The sequence below is a fragment of the Hypomesus nipponensis genome, chromosome 6 (assembly GCF_054491055.1).
Source record: "Hypomesus nipponensis isolate SF chromosome 6, ASM5449105v1, whole genome shotgun sequence".
Classification (NCBI taxonomy): Eukaryota; Metazoa; Chordata; class Actinopteri; order Osmeriformes; family Osmeridae; genus Hypomesus; species Hypomesus nipponensis.
The window spans coordinates 10,109,067-10,124,033 of record NC_140366.1 but is presented as its reverse complement, the minus strand read 5'-3'; the positions used below and the strand labels follow the sequence as shown (position 1 = coordinate 10,124,033).

General features: G+C 48.5%; 1 protein-coding gene across 1 annotated transcript in view; it reads right to left on the bottom strand.

Annotated features, from left to right (window-relative positions):
• Positions 1–4,007, bottom strand: part of stxbp5a (syntaxin binding protein 5a (tomosyn)) — a 67,123-nt gene extending 63,116 nt beyond the window's left edge. Inside the window, exons 1-2 of the mRNA XM_084700625.1 lie at positions 3,614–4,007; positions 1,155–1,252 (exon numbers count right to left, since the gene is read on the bottom strand). Coding sequence (XP_084556751.1) covers positions 1,155–1,252; positions 3,614–3,751 — 236 coding nt within the window. The 5' untranslated portion in view covers positions 3,752–4,007. The remainder of the gene's footprint in view (positions 1–1,154; positions 1,253–3,613) is intronic.
• Between the last annotated feature and the right edge of the window lie 10,960 nt (positions 4,008–14,967).

Sequence of the window (14,967 nt, the reverse complement as noted above, 5' to 3'; positions counted from 1 at the left end):
AAAGTCCCCCACTGCACCAAGGAGGAAGTGACAACACGGATGACTGCGGTCTGATTGGTGAAGGAGGGTGGCCAATGATGCCTTTGCTTGGCTGAGAAGCACGGGGCAACATATCAAGAACCGCGCTGGTCTAAATGTGATTGATAAGGTAGTTAACCAATGGGAGCTGACAAGGGTAACAGGGAACCACTTCAACAGAACAAGGCACACTAAGTAAATACCTAAGGATTTCAATTTGAACTAGACTAGACTAACTCAGAGAAGCTTAACCCTTGGCAAACCTCAACATTGGTGTTCTAAAACACAAAACAGTCATTTCAAAGATGTTTACCGTCCACCACTTTTGCGGGTTCACTTTGGTCTACAGGAGAAACTTGATGTGCACGGAGAGACATACAGCAGAGGAGAGGCCTAGCCGGAGCCGGAGCTGCAACAGTATGTTCTAATGAGCTCCACGGAATGTTCTAGTGACAGTACACACAGGGAGAGGATGTGACGGAGGCCAGCTAGCGGGTGCTCTCTGTAGCTATGGGTTCCCCGCCGTGACGTCCCACCAGCCTGTGTTTCTCACCGCAAGCTGTTGTACAGGCCCGTTAACAAAGCGTTAACGCTTGCGGCTGCTAGCTTGTTGATAGGGGAGAGAGGGACGAGAGGTAGGGTATAAGGTATGGTCTTGTAACAGACATACAGTCACCATGTGTACTAAGCATTAGTAGTGTATTCCAGGGTATACAGAGGTTTATACAGTATACCAATACAATTTACAACAAATGGATACATATAGTAGTACAGTAGAAGTCATCAGTGTAGCCAACCTGGCAGAGGTGTAAACAGATTCACCTGCTCTACTGCAAAACCTCTTTATCCCAGTTCTGATAGCAACACACAGGTCTGTATCCTCAGGAACATCTTCTCCTACACCAATCCTTCTGGCAGAACCAGAAAAAGACCATCCTTATCAGCAGTCTGCATATGAAGGTAAAGAAGGAATGCAACCACTTACCTGCAGGCTGGGGTGGAGAAGGTGGAGAAGCCCCCCCCCGCCCATCGCCACCCCTATCCCCACCCCCACAGATACATACACCCTATTGAGGTAGTACACCATTAAGCCAACCGATAGGATCCCAAACAATAGATAAGCAGGGAAAGGATACAGTCTGAGAGCTCCACTCTGGGTTCCAATAGCCAGGATCTTCTGGACCGGGTCAAAGGCCATGGACGATGGCTGATAGGGGAAGCCATGACGGACAGTCTAGGACAGCCAATGAGAGGGTGGCAGGGACATACATTAAGGAAACAGCAGGAATAATTTGTGTTAGAAGGAATGCAATACTTGAAAGTCAACTGTTGTGGTTAGGGTTGTGGTATACATGATAAGGCGGAACAGATATATTCGAGCCAAAAAGTCAAACAATAGAAATGCCTCCAACATATTGAGTAGGCTTACAATACAGTTTATTTTGGAGACTCAAATTACGTGTGGTAAAATTGGAAATAATCTCTCTCTTTCTCTCTCTCTCTCACACACACACACCTCTCTCTCTCTCTCTCTCTCTCTCTCTCTCTCTCTCTCTCTCTCGCTCTCTCTCTCTCTCAGTCACACCTCTCTCTTACACACACACACACATTCCACTTTCTTTTCTTTCTCTCTCTCTCTCTCTCTCTCTCTCTCTCTCTCTCTCTCTCTCTCTCTCTCCATCTCTGCCGATTTGTAGAGATTGCATTAGGACTCCGGAAATAAAATACACCAATAAAAACATCGCTTTGGGGCGTTACCCCGGGTTCACCACAAAATGCACCGCTGTAGGCTATTGCATCAGTCTGTTGGCGGCCGGCAAGTTGTAGCTATTTGTTTGCTCTTGGCGGCAGAGCAGAGGGGCTAAATCGTATTACGTAAGGGGCGCTCTCAATTGCAGTCACCTGCTCTGCACGCAGTACCACAGTCCGAGAGCATTGCGGGTTAATTACGGTGCAACAAGCGTGGATCTTTGGGTGAATTCTCCCGCCATATGCGCCTGGAACTTGCATTGAGTCATTTAGCAGACGCTCTTATCCAGAATTTAAACCCAATTACGCACAGTCGCACACAGAGAGCTTGCCGCTCCAATTGAACGGCATCCAATGTTATTTTCACAAAAATAACAGAATCGGACTATTCTCGAAAATAGAACCCATCCAATACTTCTCTTGGCCAAGGCTACATCACTCACTCAAGTGCTTTTGGCATGTTGTAGGGTAGAACATATCAGCGGGTTACCGTCACAATTATACGCATGCACGTTCTAAGTGGATCCTTTAGCCACGAATATTTTCCTTATGTAATGACACAAATGGGACTTCATACAGGCGCGCAAATGTGTGCCACGTATAAGGGACCAGCATCCTTCAATACCGGACAATCGTCACCTCGTGGGACTTCCACCTGTCTGCGGCTATACCCTCAAGTGCCACGTTCAATTACTGTAATAGGGAGGTGATGTGAGTTTTGTCGTATGCAATTCAATAATGGTCACACTTTGTAACGTTTATGTTATTAAAGGGCACCGCATCAGACCAATAGGCTACGTTAACAAGACTAAAATAAGATGTGGAATGTGGAGTAAAGAGAGTATCACTGGCGCTGACAATGTAATGCCCAACCATAAATCAAAAGCATTAGGGAGCCAGAGACCCCATGTGTCAAATTTAAATTTGCAGCGGTCTTCCCAGGGAATGCATGCGTAGTTTTAAACAGGCTCTGCATGTTTCTCGGCCATGCTGCTGTCATGTCTCGTGCACAAAGGAGGGGAGGAAAGGCCTAATAATTTCGAGCACAGCCTCCCGCGGTGTACAAATCGATGAGGGGATAGGATGCATGAACTCGAAGGGGCATGTGTGTGTTAACGTGTGTGTGCAAGAGAGAGAGAGAGATTAAATGATGCCGCGCGAGAGAGAATCCCGTTGTGTGTGTATTGCGTGTGTGTGTGTGCATGTGTAAGGGTCTGATGGTAACTGTATCAACCAGCTACGGCCCCAGCCATTGACATGTTAATCCAAACCCAGCAGATTATGCAAGAACGTTGTTTAGCCCACCCCCTCGTATGGCAGTTCATGTGAAGTGCACATGAGAGATTCATTATAGAATTCCAACATTAGTAAAATCATATAGGACAATCCGATATCTGTACGTTTGAATGAATCAACGTCAAATTGAGATTTTGACTATATATCTGCATTGATATCTCCATAACGCACTCGCCATATGCGCATTTTACAGGCATGGTGCTTGCCTTGAACACATAATTGGAAAAGAGAAACAGCGCGGCATGTTTTGCCATTTTGTTGAATTAATAAAAAATACAGTAAGGCTAATGCACAAGCGCGTCACCAGGTGCCAAGAAAACGCAGTTAACGTCCAAAACGCTCATCTCCGACCACAACGGACCACAACTGAGAGGCGCATGCACTTGCACCTGTATCGAGATTGGAGACCGGGACCAATGCAGTGATAAATAGTGGAAGCACATATGCTACATACGCGCGCGCGCAATCACATACATAGGCACACGGACTGTCTGCTAAGAGACAGTTATGTTGAGTCGAGCGGCATAATAAAGCACTCTGACTCGCCCACCTTGCAAAGCTGAAAATGCTCGGACTGAAGAGTCTCCTGGATCAGATTGTTCTCTTGCGTCCCCGGTTGGGGAGATTGAGCGGATGAAGACGCCGCCGACAGTCCATCCAGAACCTTTCTGATGTTGAACTTCTTCATTTTCCCCCAGAAAACACGGCAGTTACGACGAAGGACCACAGATTGAGATCACCCGCAACAGATAAGGGGGGAAAGCCACTCTCGCTCTCTTCTGGTTTCCTCGGTAAATCTCACATTTTATAGCGTGTTTATACCGCAGTCTCCATGGTGAAAACGCTATGCCGCGAACCGCTTGGGTCGGGCTCGTTGAAGCCCAAAATTCGTATCAATTCCCTATTTATTTGTTGTATTGGTGTGGTGCGTCGGTGTAATTTTATCAGACTCTGTCCCACTGCGCCTCGGCTATTCGCTCTCTCTCTCTCCGTTTCCCTCCCCTCCCCTCTGCTCTCCGCTCAACCAACGCGGAAACGTAGCTGCAGCGGTGCTCCTGCGCATTCGGACCCGGATGTTTGATTGAAGCGCCACAGCTCCCGTTACTTTCGTCTCTCCCCTTCTCTACCCCTGCAACAGAGTATCTCTCTGTATCTTCTTTTTCTACCTTCTCTCACTCTCTATCCCTCTCTCTCACATTCCGCTCTCTCTTGCTCTCTCTGTCACACACACACACTCACACAAACTAACACTCACTCAAGCACATGATCCACACACACACACACACACACACTGAGAGCAGATTGAACCCGAGGCTCCGCTCCACTGCACCTGGAATATTGGGATTCAGCAGCATCAGAGTAGCAGGCATGTAGTGCCAGACAGCTAGTCAGCTTACCAACCTACCAGCTACAATGTCAGCTAGTCAACATACCAACTAACCAGCTTCGAAGCCAGCTTGTCAACCATCTGGTCAGCCTACCAACAAACCATCTACTAAGCCTCCCAGCCCGCTGCATTTTTTGACTGATCAGTGCATTGGCTGCACTGGTTGTCTCCTTCCCTGAAATGATATTTTGTGTGAATTCAGTACAGAGGATCCTTTATTTATATTTTATAACTGACCTTTTCTGCATGTTGTGTGGAGATCCTGTTATTGTTCCGTCCAGAAACAGACTGCAACGAAAGAACTGTTTATGGTGTCCGTGTAGAACACACACGTCTAATTGTGTGTACACGTAAGAGACACAGTGTTTGTGTTAAAGTATGTGTGTGTGTGTGTGTGTGTGTGTAAGGACAACTTGAGGTTGTCTACACCTGACTGGCATTGACATGGGCACCTGTGGGCTGTCTGCTGGCCCGCACAGACAAGGCGCTGGGTCGATTTATGGTGGCACAGAGGTGGAAGTGATGCATGTGTTTGTCCTCTGCCCACCTGAGACCCAGCCAGGTGTCCATCAGACCGGCAGGACACAGAGACAGGGTGGGCAGCTGGAAAGAACTGTACCTGGATGTCAGTGAGACAGGATACAGATCGACGGCTATAGAGAACCCAGCCTGTGCATCTGGAACGCACTCTCCCTACTGGGAGGGACAGAGGTTAGACGGCTACAGAGAATGGGTTTTTATTTGTTTTTCCATGGAAGCCATTCCTGCCACTTTCCCATCCTCCTCCCCTCCATTCCTTGTTCAATCCATCACTCCACTTCACACTCTTCTTACACTCGTTTTTTCTCTCACTCTCCATCTTGTCCCCGGAAACCATTTCCAGCATTTTGTCCATGTCTTCAACCTGCACTGTCCCTTGGGAAATTTGAAATCTGTGACCTCCATTTGCTCGATAACATTGTCATGATGTCATGATGACCAAAATGTGATATCGTCATAGCGTTGCAACAGTGGAGGAACACACTGCACAATCATTGCAATATGAGGAAAACATTCTTAAGGAACACGTGTTTATGGAAGACAGTGTGAGGTTCTGTGTGTGGTGGACAGTGTGAGGTACTGTGTGTGGTGGACAGTGTGAGGTACTGTGTGTGGTGGACAGTGTGAGGTACTGTGTGTCATGGACAGTGAAGAACTGTGTGTGGTGGACAGTGTGAGGTACTGTGTGTGGTGGACAGTGTGAGGTACTGTGTGTGGTGGACAGTGTGAGGTACTGTGTGTCATGGACAGTGAAGAACTGTGTGTGTGGTCTTTAGAAGACATAATACAGGTAAGCAGATTCAAAGCAGAGCTTGCAGAGAAACCCTGAGACAGTACCACTGTACTAAAAAGACAACGTGAGATGATGCTAGTGATTAATTCAGCAATCATTCCAAGGTGACCATTGAGGCATTGTTGGGATGATTCTGATTTGCATAATAAACTGATATTGACCGAATGCCCTCCTCCCCAAACACAGTCTATGATATCTGCCTATTCTGTTTGTAGAGCCAACCAATTCTGTTGGTAGAACCAAACAAAAAAGCCCTTATTTGGTAATCTCGCTGTGTGTGTGTGTTTGCATGTGTGTCAAACGTGATCTCGCCCGCCCACACACACACACAGGGCCACGGTGTGGGAGGGGGGGCCCTTGGTGATACTGACATCAGTGATTTAATTTACCTCCATTGTGTAGTGGCCTGGCCATTCATCTGCCTGCAGGAGGTGTGTGTGTCCACGCGCGCGTGTGTGTCTGTGTGTCCGTGTGTTGTGTTTAGAATCAGTCTGCTGTATTTGTGCTCCTTGATAAGGCCTTTCATTGAGGGAGCGCTACATTGTTCATTTAGAAAGGGTCAAAGTGCAAACCCAGGGAGAGATGGAAAGGGAGAGAACAGAAAGGGGAAGAGAGAGAGAAAAAGAAAGAGAATAGAATGGATGCTGATGAAGGTCTAAATCCAATCCTTAGGCAAGGTCATTTTTTAAAGGGATGAGCACATATTTTTTAAATGTTACCAAATGAAATGAGTAATGTGACAATCCTCGTCATAAACAAAGCATCTCGTCTCTTGCCGTTTATTACAGTGGGCTGTTGTTTATGACACTATAGACCTTGTATGGACCACTGACATTACATGAGTACATCAACCCACACCCACATGCACCCCTCCAGCACTAAATTACAACACACCAGAGTAACCCTGGGAGATATGCAAATGTACTACGTTATGATTGGATGTAGGGTTTATATATGTTAATGTTATGTATGTGAAAAGCTAATCCACGACTAATCCAGGGACAGGGGTGACGATAAAGGGGGCCAAACTCCAAGGACTTGGATTGGATCTTCTCATCACGTATTATAATGTTCAATGGATTGGACTTGACAAATGACTTCATCCTCATTTGAGATGCTTGACTTTGCTGCATCTTAGCCATGTACATCTCTCTTACATACATTACAGTAGACACTATTGTGAATTGTCAACTTAAAATTCCAACATGCAAGAATCTATAGACAATTTTCTATAGCTACAAACATACTGTTACCCATTTATACACCATCATATAATTCAATATACATTTGTATCTGTTGGTTTAGAGCCACAACTAAATGTACACCTACACACACGCACACAGAGATTTGCATATATTACATGGATATACCGTATGTTCATCAACACAGGACATGCTATTCAAGTTAGGAGGTACACACACCCACACATGCACATTAAAGAACATTGTAGACTAAACATTCTCTGAACACATCTGCTCTTGTCATGTTCAATCAAACATACCCACACAAACCTGAACACTTACACCACAACACACAAGCAAGTCTTTGTCCTTGATTCAGTCTACTTGACGAACAAACAGATTTCACCGACACACAAGCATTTCACGCATGCACGCACATGCACATACACAGACAACCCCACACACACACACACACACACACACACACACACACACACACACACACACACACACACACACACACACACACACAGAGCCAGATCCTTTCCCCCGGGGACAATTCCCCATCCTGTTTGACCCCACCATGACCTTGGCCCTGGGATGTCTTAGGCAGGTTGTTGCCATGTCCCAGGCCTGCAGGGTGAGGGCCTGGAAGGGAGGGCAGCTCCAGAGAGAGGCTCTCTCTCCTCCTCCACTGACAGCTGCACTTAGTCTGGCCCATCTAAACACACCTGAGCACTAACCTGTGTGGGGCCTTAGTAGCCCATAATTGTGTAAGTGTGACATCATAGTGTCTCCTAGGTGTGTGTGTGTGTGTGTGTGTGTGTGTGTGTGCAAGCAACACCCCACAGTGCAATGCGACTGTCACTAATGAAGGAGAGGACGGATTGCTTAAACATTCTCCCCTGAATCCACACAGGCATGCATATACACACTCAAACACAGACACACATACACCTTAATAGTCTTCCACTCTATACAGCCACGCCCAATCCCACACCAGGCCCCAGAGGGACTGGAGGCTAATGAGTCATGTCCTTGAGGGAATGTTCATTGTCTCTGCTGTGTGCTTAAACAGAGAGATGATCTCAATGTCCTCCTGTGTGTGTGTGTGTGTGTTTGCATTCATTCCTTTGTGTATGTTTGTGTGCAAACATGCATGCGTGTTGAATGTGCAGTTGTCTTCATGTGTTTGTGTGTGTGTGTGTGTGTGTGTGTGTGTGCCAGTGTCCTAAAGGCTGGGGAGACTTCCCTGTAACTGACACCCCCTATGGTCACAGAGCAGCTCATTAATATTGATAAAGGATATAAGAGATTAACTGATGGGGGTTTGTGATATTAAAAGCATCATGAAGGCCTCATCGCAGCCACGGCACATCTAATGAGAAACTCCACTTATATAAGCACCAGTGTATGAGCTCTCTGACAGGAGGAGAGGAGAGGGTGCGAGCGTGTGTGTGTATGGGGGGGGGGGGGTGTATGTGTGTGTGTGGGTGTGCTTGTCTGTGAGTGTGTGTGTGTGTGAGTGAGTGTCTGTTTGTGTGTGAGTGTCTATGTGTCTATGTGTGTGTGTGTGTGTGTGTGAGGCTTACACCGGGGCTCGGGGGGAGACGTGGCACATCGTGTAGTCTGCTCTCTGGACGGCACAGCTGGTATCACAGCCAATAATCAGCCAAGGCGATAAGATTCCAATCAACACACACACACAGAGATGAGGAGGCGGTGGTCACCATATTAAAGTAAAGGGCATGGCCAATGTCAGTAACACAGTGAGACATGGCCTCCAGGGGAGCAGGCTCTTTCGGAGAAACTGCCACCTCACCGAGCCAAGATGGAGGTTGAACCAAGAGTAGGACTGAGCCCTGTGGAGCCAAGATGGAGGTAGGACCAGGAGTAGGACTGAGCCCTGTGGAGCCAAGATGGAGGTAGAACCCGGAGTAGGACTGAGCCCTATGGAGCCAAGATGGAGGTAGGACCAGGCTACCACCAGAATGGCTGTTCAATAGTTGCATGAGCATGGTGAGGTGTGCAACTCCTTGGCTTGTTGACTTCTGTCCCTCCCTCCCTCCCTCCCTCCCTCCCTCCCTCCCTCCCTCCCTCCCTCCCTCCCTCCCTCCCTCCCTCCCTCCCTCCCTCCCTCCCTCCCTCCCTCCCTCCCTCCCTCCCTCTCCCTCTCCCTCTCCCTCTCCCTCTCCCTCTCCCTCTCCCTCTCCCTCTCCCTCTCCCTCTCCCTCTCCCTCTCCCTCTCTCTCTCTCTCTCTCTCTCTCTCTCTCTCTCTCTCTCTCTCTCTCTCTCTCTCTCTCTCTCTCTCTCTCTCTCTCTCTCTCTCTCTCTCTCTCTCTCTCTCTCTCTCTCTCTCTCTCTCTCTCTCTCTCTCTCTCTCTCTCTCTCTCTCTCTCTCTCTCTCTCTCTCTCTCTCTCTCTCTCTCTGCCTGTCAATAGTAACGATCAATGTTGTCCACATGACAGTTTGGCTATCGACAGCTCCTCAGAGATACACAAACCCCCTCCACAGGGTCCAATAGCACCAAAGAAATAGTTTGCTCATCAGTGTGACCATGGCTGTGTGTGGATCTGTGTGTGTGTGTGTGTGTATGTGTGTGTGTATGTGTGTGTGACTTGTGCAGAGAGAAATAAAAGATGGATGTTTCTGCAATTAACTATGCCAGAGGACTGTCCTACAGTCGACACTTGATTACTAACATGCACCTCGCAAGTCCTGTCCTTGTATGAGCACTGTCACACCCCACTAACCATGTTGACAGGAATTTAATGTAGGAAGCCTGGAAGCAATCATCTTAAACAGATGAATCCTGCAGTACCTTTCCTGGTGAGACAGAGAGCTGCATCTGGAGAGATTCCTACCTGTCTATCTGCCAACCTGCCTGTCTGCTTGCTGCCTGTCTGCCTGTTACCTGCCCACTGCCTATCTGCCTGCCTGCTAGCTCGCTGCCTGTCTGCTAGCTCGCTGCCTGTCTGCTAGCTCGCTGGCTGTCTGCTAGCTTGCTGCTTGTCTGCTAGCTCGCTGCCTGTCTGCTAGCTCGCTGGCTGTATGCTAGCTCGCTGCCTGTCTGCTAGCTCGCTGGCTGTCTGCTAGCTCACTGGCTGTATGCTAGCTCGCTGCCTGTCCGCTCGCTCGCTGCCTGTCTGCTAGCTTGCTACCTGCATGTTTGCTTTCTGCCTGCTCACTTGCTGCCTGCCTGAGATGAGTGTCATTAGGAGACCCACCCCTCCAGGAGGAGAGGCAGCCCACCGCTGTATTGGTGAGGTGACGCCTCTCAGCTCGAGTGGAAAACAAGGAGTGTCGCCATCAAACGCAATCAGCGTGAATGAGAGGCAATTACGTTATGAATTGAAACTGTTATGTGGAGAAAACCTGTCCATCCATCTGTCTGGTGTCCTCCATCTGGTTCCTCGTCCCTTCATCCATCTATCAAGGCAGTGGTAGGGGCGTCTTCCTTTGAAGTGGTCACATCAAATACAGCTTGATTAGTGCTCACACACGCGCGCACGCTCGCGCGCACACACACGCCGCACCACTCTTCTCAGGAACACACACTCGGAAAGATGTGGGAAAAAAAAGTCCCATTGGTATTGACAAGACGAGAGTCTGACCCTCCAGACTATGTCTCTAACACTGTCAGTCAGTCTGACGTGGGGAAAGGGGAGGGGGCAGACAGGTGGGGGCCAGACAGAGAAGAGAGGGCTTCATCAATGGTGTACGCTATCAAGACTACTTAGCATAACTGTCAGGGAGGCGGGAGGGTCTAGAGGGAGCCTCGGACACTGACATGACCTGGAGTGCTCTGAACACACACAAGCTTCAGGTCCCTGATCTACGATAGCTGTTTGTCCTTGCTCGGGACTTCCTGTCTGTGCTGTCACTTCCTTTTTGACCTCAGCAAGCAGCAGGACGGTGGACAGCACAGCGGGATCCGGCATATCCCTCCATTACACTGACTGCCCACATTACATCCACCAAACCTTCAAAAAGCCAAAACCAAATCATTCAAAAGTCAAAATGTTGAGGTTATTTCTGCCTTTGTTATAGTGACAGTGTAGAGAAACAGGGAATGTAAGGAGTCAGGGGATGGCTTGCAGCAAGGGCCTGGGGCCGTAATTTGAACCCAGGCCGCTGCAGTACGGCCTCAACTGATGTGGGACATGCACATATCCGGAAAGCCACCGGGGCACCCCCAGCAAATCATTCTACTGAACACACGCACAGGAGGGAGAAGAGATAAAGTCTAAGCTTAAAACATGGAAGTTGGACCAGATGCTTCATTTCCAGTCCTACAGTCAGCTGCTACTTTGTGAGGGTAGTTGTGGTGGGATGTACTGTGGGTTAGCTGGTCCTGACCTCATCACTGGCTTTTTGTTTGTTTAGTTTTTCTCTGATGGCGCCTCGATGTGGCTGACTCCCTCTGCTCTCGCCCTGCACCTCCTCTCCCCTCACCCACCGCCCTCATGACTGTTCTGGAACAAACGAGTGAGAAGAAAAGGGGGGGGGGAAGGATGAGGGGGGCGCTTTTTTCTATTTGTTGGAACACGAAAGAGCCAAAAGGTGTGTACCTGTGTGTGTGTACCTGTGTGTAAAAGAGAGAGAGAGAGATAGTGTGTGTAAAAAAAGGAAGATTGAGAGAGAGGGGAGGGCGACCCAGAGAGAAAGAGCGAGAGAGAGAGATAGAGAGGGTGAGTGAGGAGGTGTCAGATTACTGCAGTAAAATCCTCAGCCTGGATCGTGGCCCCTACCTGATCCTCTCTGGGGTGACTGTTCTGTCAACATCAAGGCTCTGGCACTCTGCCCCTCTTCATCAAAGCTGCCTGCAGTCACTGAGCTGGGTTTGCTCTCTGTAGTTTTCCCTGTGTTAGCGTAACCGGTGTGCCCTCCAAGACTGGCTCCCAAGAGGACTGCAAGTCTCAGAGGGCCCAGCTACAAGAACGACAAGTGCAGCTGAATGTTGGGCCAAAAGGCCAAATTGACCCTGTCTCACCTGACTGAACAAACAGGACAGGCATGTGTGTGTTAGAGAGGGACAGTGAATGGCACCGTGGTCATAATCATGCAGTTGGGTGGTTCTGCAGATAGTGAAACATGATGCACACGCACATGCATGCGATGACTACCAGCCATGTTATAGTGACGCAAGTCTATTTGAGTCAGCACACATAAGTTGGGCTGTGTGTATCTGTGTGTGTGTCTTCGCTTTCATCGGATTTCATCATCCCTCTACAAGTCTTCATTTAAGTCCAGTGGAGCTCTGGTTATTATGGAGTAATAAAAAAAAAAAAAACTTAAGCAAAACACAAAGCACTTCCTTCCTTCCTTCCTTCCGTTTAAGGTTAGTGCATGGCCATATTTCCCTCAAAATGTATTTGAATCGAACCACACAGCCAAGAACTGTGGATGATCAGACGCCTCTGATGAATGCGCACGCCGGAGCCTGTTAGCTGGTTGGACGGGGTCTCTCCACAGACGCAGCACCTGCCGCTGGGCTCCTTCATCACACTGCTGAGGGAAACTTAGCGCTCCACATTCAGCTGCTGTGCTAAACAAAGAGAGCACCTTGAGAGAGGCTCTGGACTCAGAGAGAGAGAGAGAGAGAGAGAGAGAGAGAGAGAGAGAGAGAGAGAGAGAGAGAGGGAGAGGGAGGAGTAAGAGAGGGAGGGAGGGAGAGGGAGGGGGAGGAGTGAGAGAGAGGGAGGGGGATGGAAAGAGGGAAAGGAAAATAGAAGGCGAGGGAGTAAGAAAGGAGAGAGAAAGAGAGATGGAGAGAGAAAGAAAAGAGAGACAGATGGAAATGAAATGCCAATGATGGAAAAAGGAAGTAGTCCAAGAGGAGCAAGGAGGGTGGAGAGGGAGGAGGGAGGGAGTTGAAAGATGGAGAGACAAGGGAGAGTTTGAGAGAGATGGAGAAATAGACATAAGGAGAGATGGAGAAAAAGAGAGCAAAGAAGTAAGTAAGAAAGGAAGGAAGAAAAGGAGAGAGTGAGGGAGAGCAGGGAATGCTGTGTTCTTGGAACAGGGCTTAGTGGATTAGCTCTGTCATGCGGCTACAGGGGAAATAAGGGCTGTGTTGGCTGGATGAGGCCTGACAGCCTCAACACACACACACACACACACACACACACACACACACCCTCATATATTTCACAAACAACAAATACTCCATACCTCTAATCACGATTACATAGGACATACACAAGCGAACATGAAAACACACACAAACACTGCGCAGAGACATAAGACACACAAACCTCAGTGGCAGCACATACATGTAAACACACTTGGTAACACGGTACTCACACACACACGAGTTACAAGGTCACAATGGGCTCGCTAGCCCAATGACTCTCACACGTGCACAGTGTGTGTAGCTAGCCCCAGAACATTGTGTTCCGTGTTGCTGTGGGCGGTGGATGAGATCTTCCAGTGTGGTGGGAGAGCTTTCAGATGAACACTGACACCTTACCGAATGATGACCTTGCTCTGCTGCTGCATGCTCCAAACCCATCCTTTCCTTTCACCATAAAACACTCACACACACATTTTCTCTATGACCCCCCCCCCCCCCCCCCATGCGCTTACACAGTAATGATCATTTCCCCAGTGCAGCCACACAAAATTGAACAATTCATTATCGTCAACCTTGAAAATAGCAGAGCATCCACGGGCCTGCAGATGAAGATAATAATGAGGATTTATTTCCTCCCTAACGCCACTAGATGGCACCATCCACCCTTTCATTTTTGATTTGCTTTCTCGTTTCTCAGCCGGTCAGCTGACTCACACACACTGTCCTCAAAATAGAGAGTCAACAGCCCCGCACACACACATGAACACACACATGCACACACAGGGGTGCGTATACACAGGCAAGGACACACACAGGCATGTACACAAAGACACACATACACACCCGTATTGTACACACACACACACACACACACACACCAGAGCCTGTGGAAACACCAGCTTCAGCTTGCGCCCAGTTTTGTTCATGCTTAACAAACAATGTCCTTCCACATTTCTCAGTGTCTGGTTACCTTAATACATGCTAATGAACATGACAAAAAAGACCAGAGCACTGCTTAACCATTGCCTGAGCGGCAGGGGGGTGGGGGCATTCCAGTCTCTAACGATCAGTCAGAAACATCAATCAGCCATCAGCTGGTCTTCAGAGGGTTTGGCCACACCCATTACTTATGGGGCCCTTTATTTATTGGTTGATAGAATCAGTCCAGTGACCTTCTGTCAAGCTTCATATACTGATTATCACTAGACCTCTACTTAAAGGGGAGGTAATAATGTGTAGACCTCATTGTTCTTGCCGTTCTCCAGAGAGGATGGCACATTAGTTATCTAGTACCTGTCACCCTTGATATATGCATGGCGCTTATTAACATTATTTATTCATATGTTTTTACCAGCTTTATTCACGAGGGGGCATATAAGACCAGTTGTTTCTCACCGATTGCAGGATCACAACATGACTGAAGGGACAGACTGTACTGTACAGCCGTGAATAAGAACATGTCCTTTCTACGTGTGAGAAGGTCTCTGCTCGGTGGACTGGGCCTCTACTGGGAGAACCCACTGGTGAGGAACCTGGGTTTGTACTGGGAGAACCCACTGGTGAGGAACCTGGGTCTGTACTGGGAGAACCCACTGGTGAGGAACCAGGGTCTGTACTGGGAGAACCCACTGGTGAGGAACCTGGGTTTGTACTGGGAGAACCCACTGGTGAGGAACCTGGGTCTGTACTGGGAGAACCCACTGGTGAGGAACCAGGGTCTGTACTGGGAGAACCCACTGGTGAGGAACCAGGGCCTCTACTGGGAGGACTGGGGTCAACGAGCTAACCTGCTAACTGTCAAGAGCTCCCAGGAGGCTTAGCGATACATCGATTTGAATGACAAGGCAGAACAAGGAAATGCTTAGCTCGTTTCTGCCGCAGCAAAATGCCTCATGGATGTGACAAAGAACTGTAGGAGAAATCTG